At 41.2% G+C, this 5834-nt stretch overlaps 1 protein-coding gene across 1 annotated transcript; it reads right to left on the minus strand.

Moving 5' to 3' along the window:
* Positions 1 to 2421: 2421 nt before the first annotated feature.
* LOC105937912 (peroxiredoxin-like 2A) lies at positions 2422 to 5064 on the minus strand. The gene is made up of 5 exons (XM_012879472.3): positions 4802 to 5064; positions 4539 to 4630; positions 3175 to 3315; positions 2824 to 2988; positions 2422 to 2737 (listed from the first exon to the last, which is right to left on the minus strand). Exons 1-5 carry the CDS (start codon positions 4950 to 4952, stop codon positions 2642 to 2644), a joined length of 645 nt encoding a protein of 214 aa, XP_012734926.2. The 5' UTR covers positions 4953 to 5064; the 3' UTR covers positions 2422 to 2641.
* Between the last annotated feature and the right edge of the window lie 770 nt (positions 5065 to 5834).

The following is a 5834-nucleotide window of genomic DNA, read 5'->3' on the forward strand; positions in this document are numbered from 1 at the left end:
TCTTGGATCGTTTGGTTCTTCGAAACTCATCTCGGACTTGCTGTCATAGCAACATGTGCGCACGCTTATTTCATGTAAACAGGATTAGATCGCAGCCGTATAAGCGGAGGAGATAGGGAAGTCTGCCGTAGCCATGTCCATTTTTACGAGAGCAACCTGTCGCGGAAGCTGCAAGAATAATTTCCAGAGTTTTTCAAATTAATCGCATATCCTTCAGCGCAGCGCAACAGTGTAATTGTAGAGAAATTTTTCTTGGTGGCTGTTATAAACAGACAAACGCATCATTTAACAGTGGCTTTTCAAGAGAAAAAGTGGCGTTAGAGCTATAAATAGAAAATATTTTAATTATTTGTATGATGGTTTGCATTTTATTTTTTTCATATTCAGTAAGAAGATTTATTCATTATTTTATTGGGAAGTTTAGTTTTACTTTGAAAGGCTTGCTTCCTGTCAAGCAGTATATTGTATTAGAAAAAACTATGGATGGATTATCTAGACACGGAGCAATACAGTTTTTGACCGTGTAAACTGAACTTCATTTTTTATGGATAGACAATTTTTTTGTTAAAATTCCCAGTTTGCACTCGTCCTTTACTTCTCGTGTCTAAGGAATGACACTGAAATTTGGATCTCTTGACATAAGTGCCTTTTTAAAATAAAGTAGGCCTATAATAATTAAAGGTTACATTTTGTAGAATATTCTTGTATTTCACTTTTACTTGTCGCCATGTTCTAGTGGGTCCCGTGGAGGTCCTGATATAAAAGAACAAAGTAAATATGAAATAAAAATGCAAAAATTCATACTCTAGAAAGTGATAGAAACATCTACCATGGACAGTATTTATGCATTAATTTGTCTGCTACTTTTTACCTTCCATTAAAAGCTCTTGTTCTGCTTGGGAGAAAAACTGTGGGTGTTCTTTGGCCATGCTGAACAGCCAATAGCAGCGTTGCTGATCATTGTTTCTACTATCGATACATTTCCCCTTTTAAACAAACGCATGAACGCGCAGTTGTCTCAGATAACTCAATCCAGCGATACTAATCATAAACAACAGGTGTGTTCGAAGAACCCAATTAGCCGGATCATGATTAGCCGGATGAAATCATCTTGGATGTGTCATTTGATCTCTGATGTTTTAAGCAACGTACGAAGGACGGACCCCTGGTCTGCAAATTAGCCATTGGTTTGATGACCAATGAAAAGGGCATCAGTTGCACTTCAAATTGTAACGATTTTTGTATTCTCCCTATCAAACAAAAATATATCCATGTAGTTATGGTAGAGAACACTGTACAAAAGGCACGATGAAGACCAAGGAATATAGCAGGTCAGGGATAGAGCTAAGCAGAAGTTTAAACTACAGTTAAGATCTAATGCAGCGGTCCAATTTTTGGACATCTTGCAGAGCAGGGTTCAATCCACCCCCACTTCCCAATCTAAAAATGGAAAGAGAATGGCACAACTGCAAACTCTACCAAGCCATGACTACCCACATAAACCGATTGGCCAATGAGCCGAGGGAAGGTCCACTGCTACAGGGGTCACAGAGACCCACAGCAAATTTAGTTTTAGACTCTGATCAGGCCTTTAGTGAAGAATAAAGCAGTTGCAGAAATAAGACCCACAATTCTAGTTTACAAATCATTCAGGGGACAAAGCTTACATGTGAACTAAGGTGCTCTGTTTGGTTGAGACTAAAAACTAAACCCATCGGCCTGGCTGCAAAACAAGGGTGGTGAAAAACTAGGTCTAAGTCACAGCCTCTTGTTAAAGAGTCTCAGTACATCCCACTGAGACTCTTTAACAAGACTAGAAAATTGTTCAGACACACTGCATCCAAACAGCTTGAGCTATTGTAAGGAACATACAAAACCTTTTCTTGTTGTGCACCGTGGGTTGGTCGAGACCTCCCATAAAAACACTTGCAGCAGTAATCGTAAATTGAGATTTACAAATTAATGGAGATTCAAATACAAAACTGTTAAAAATCTAGTCTCACATAAAATCTTGATAAAAAGTCTTGTGATTATAAAAAAAGGCAAAAGGAGTCATTTATGCACATCACAGCCCCATGAATGGTTCTGCACTGAACTGTGAAGGAGTGAAAAACTGGAGAATTGTCAGTCGCCGCTATTTAGGTGTCTTATAAAAGCCTGACTGTTTGGAAAAAAAAAAGGCATTAGGAAATAAGCCATGACTTATTTCCTAAAGGTTTTGCTCAGGCCAAAGCAAATAGGCTGAACAAAGTCTACCACTCCCTTTGAAAGGTTCTTCAGCTGTAAAATAACTTATTGGAAGTTTGTGGAAATCTGAGCCAAATGGAAAAACACAGACTTAAAACAACAATCTTGGTCCACTGAAGCAGTCTTACACCAGGGGAACTTGGATCTGTGCTCCTTTACATAACAGAGGCAAACCAGAGGATAAAGACATGCTTTATTGTTCTGACAGGTCAGTCTCAGGTCCCAGGGTTGCACTGCAGTACAACAGTCATACAGGAAACTTTGTGCCAAACATCAAGTCTGCTTCTTCTTATGAGTTTGAAAGACAGACCATCATAAATGCACCAGAAGCTTCATGACCAGCTATACGAAATGCATCCTCTTGCCCCTGAAACAAATCTAAAATAGGTGCTTGCTAGTTTTCCTGTGGTATTTTTCTGGCTGCTTCAAGGACTTCTGAAATGTTGACTTTATCCCCAAACTCCTTCTCTCTGTGCTCCAGTAATATTCCCTGCAGGACAAAAAAATAAAATAAAATTACAGATCAAATCTATACAATGCAGTTGATCATTTTTGTTGTTTCACATTAAGAGTTACCTGCTTCCCTCGACCGATGACAAACACTCCACCAAGGATAAAGCCTTCCCCTAAAACGTTGCCAACGAAGCCCTTTCTGAAGGCCCTCACTCCGCTCAGCCAGACCCCTAAACGCATGAATGCAAGGAGTCCCATCTTCCGCAGTCGGGGCCCATAAAACCTCCTCTGCAATCAAAGCAGAGCGCTTCAGTCAGCCATGCAGAGTTAAACAGATTCATCACAGAAACTCAATGAGCCCAGTGTTCTCCAAACGCATGTAAAACAGGCTGCATCTGGTCTGAAGAGTTACACTAATTTTTCCCTCACAAGGCCAAACAATGTGCCAATTAATTACACAAAAAATGCCTCAACCTTTTCATCCAAGAAAATCTCCCCCTTGAAGTACGGTCTGAAGTTCTGGACCTCGGTTCCGACGTCCTCCTTCACCACAGCATACAGAGGGACCCCCAGCTTGTCCAGCTGGGGTTTCAGAGAGGACAGCTCTGCAGCCTCCTGTTGGGGGAGGAAACAAAGCTGAAATACCTGAAATTTCACAAATGTTTTGTGTCTGAGACCCTGAAATTCATCACTAAAAACCTACCTAAATAGTTTGAGCTGAGAAACAATTGGTATGCATAAGAAGTTTAATATGGCTTTAATCTCTCCAGGAACATTGTATACTGTAAAATACTGGTTAAATAAGATTACAGTTTAAAATCTGATATTACAGTTCCCAAATACATCAGTGATTGGAGTTAGGACTGAGTTTAACAAAAGAAAAAAAAAAAAGCCAATAATTTCATTTGTCTCCGCTTGGGGACCAAGGGTTGAACTAAACCCACATTTTTAAAGCCTCTGAACTACAGTGACCTGCAAAACTATTAACAGAGTTGTCACGTTATACATACAAAGTACAATGTGCTTTGTTAACCCATATTTAACCAGGCAGGACAGAGCTTTTTTTTCCCCCCCTTCCCCTTTCACAACTGCTGCATTGTAACAGGCAGAAATGGGGATAGTAAAAGATGCCAAAAAATAGTACGCAATTATAGCAACAAGAAAAGTATACAGTGGAGTATTGTATAAGCAGTCATTTAAAGAGGAACAATTGTATGTGGAGCAGGTAATCAACACAGACATCACCATCTACTCAAACAGGCTAATCAAAGAGAAATCAATTCAGAGAAGAAGCCCAGAGGCCCATGATGACTTTGGAGGAGCCAGAGAGACAGAAAAAAAAAGGGAGAGATAACTGGACAGAACCACAAGTCGTGAACCCTAGAAAACCAACCTTTATGAAAGCCATTGGAGACATTGCAAAGCTGTGGGATCCCGAAAAATGCAGCCAGAGCTACAATGGAATGGTTTAGACCAAATCCTGTTCATGTACTATGACCCATATTGTTCCTGGGTCATCAAATCTGACTGGGCTTGGGCTAATTTGCAAATAAGAAAATTAAATAAATCCAGTTTTTGTAATATGATAATAAAAAAAAAAAAACACAGCTAGAAACACAGCTCTAAAGACTTGCAGCCATAACTGCACCAAAAGGTATCTACAAAAAGAACTGAATCATTATACCTCTCAGATTTTTAAATGTAGAAAGAAAAAAAAATGAAAATCTATAGTAGCGTGGGGGGAAAAAGCCACAGGGTTGGGCGTGAAGGGGCCTTTTAAGGCTCCATGTGTCACAATGAACGCCTGTTTTGAACGTTAAACACGCAGGACGGATTACCTCTCTGCACAGAAATCATCCAGGCCGCCGCACTGCCATAACCACCGCTCCAGACTTTTCCCACAGAGATTTGGCCTTGAAAGTCCGAATTTCTGATGAAAGAAACGAGGGCAGAGGGGAAGAGTTGAGCAACAGATAAAAAAAAAAGTCAAGTCATATCAGAGGCCCAGCAGCACAGCAAATTCTTTCATCAATAAAACCGATAAAAGTATCAGTGCATGTTGAAAAAAAACGAAAAACACTTCTTATTAATTCAGACCGACCTCCTTTCAGGGTTTTGAGCTCAGCCTCCTCCAGGAACATCAGGGTCGCTTTCAGCGGCGGAGTCAGAAAGAAGTCCGTGAAGAAGTTCAGAACTCCCGTGAAGAAGCCGCCCACGGAGGCCACTGCGTCTCCGACCAGTCCCAACGCCATCCTGTCACCCCCCTCACTCAGTCAGTGCGCTCCTCTTTAAGCGCGCACAGCGACTGGAAGCGCATTTAAACTCCAGCTCGCCAAGACCCTCCTCACCGCTGGCTAATCACCCAGCCCCCCCCCCCCTCCTTTCTGCAGGACGCACGTCCGCGCAGAGCGTCTGATTAGTGCCAGCTGCGCTCCGATTTAAGGGCCCAGAGGAGCACTGCGTTTCCCGTGAAAGACGAAGAAAGAAAACCAGAGAAACAGTCATCGTTACGCAGCTGGCCCTCCTCCACCAGTACAAAGGTCGCTGAGAAGCTTGGAAAAATGCGGAGTCACTTCTACGAAATACCAGATTTCTTGAGAGAGAGAGAGAGAGAGAAAAAACATCCAGACATGCATTCTGTTTAAGCTGCTTGAAATAAAATCACACCCGAGCACATTTTTATTTATTTATGCATACAGTGCTGTGAACCTATTTGTCCCTTGATCAATTTTTTATCACGTTTATCAGATCACTGAACAGATTTCTATATAAGGCAAAGACAACGTGTGTAGGCCCTACGTGGAAACAGAAATTCATTGATAATTCGTTGTGATTGCCGGCAATGATTCTTTTACCTCTCTGTGGACGAATTTTTGTTCAAGTCTCCTTTGCAGTATCGCTTTTATTCGGCCACATTGGATGGTTGTTGAACATGAATCTCAATTGGGTTTGAAACCAGACTTTGACTAGGCCACTTCAAAGACCTTTATTTAATTATTTATTTATTTTTAGTCATTCAGAAGTGGGCTCACTGGTGTGTTTCCTGAGCTTCAGGAATCTCTTTCAGGATCAGCACGAGAGCAGAGTTCATGGTTTCATGTGGAAAAGTGAGGATTATTCAGAAGCAGCAAAGC

This window comes from Fundulus heteroclitus, chromosome 10, assembly GCF_011125445.2.
Source record: "Fundulus heteroclitus isolate FHET01 chromosome 10, MU-UCD_Fhet_4.1, whole genome shotgun sequence".
Classification (NCBI taxonomy): domain Eukaryota; kingdom Metazoa; phylum Chordata; class Actinopteri; order Cyprinodontiformes; family Fundulidae; genus Fundulus; species Fundulus heteroclitus.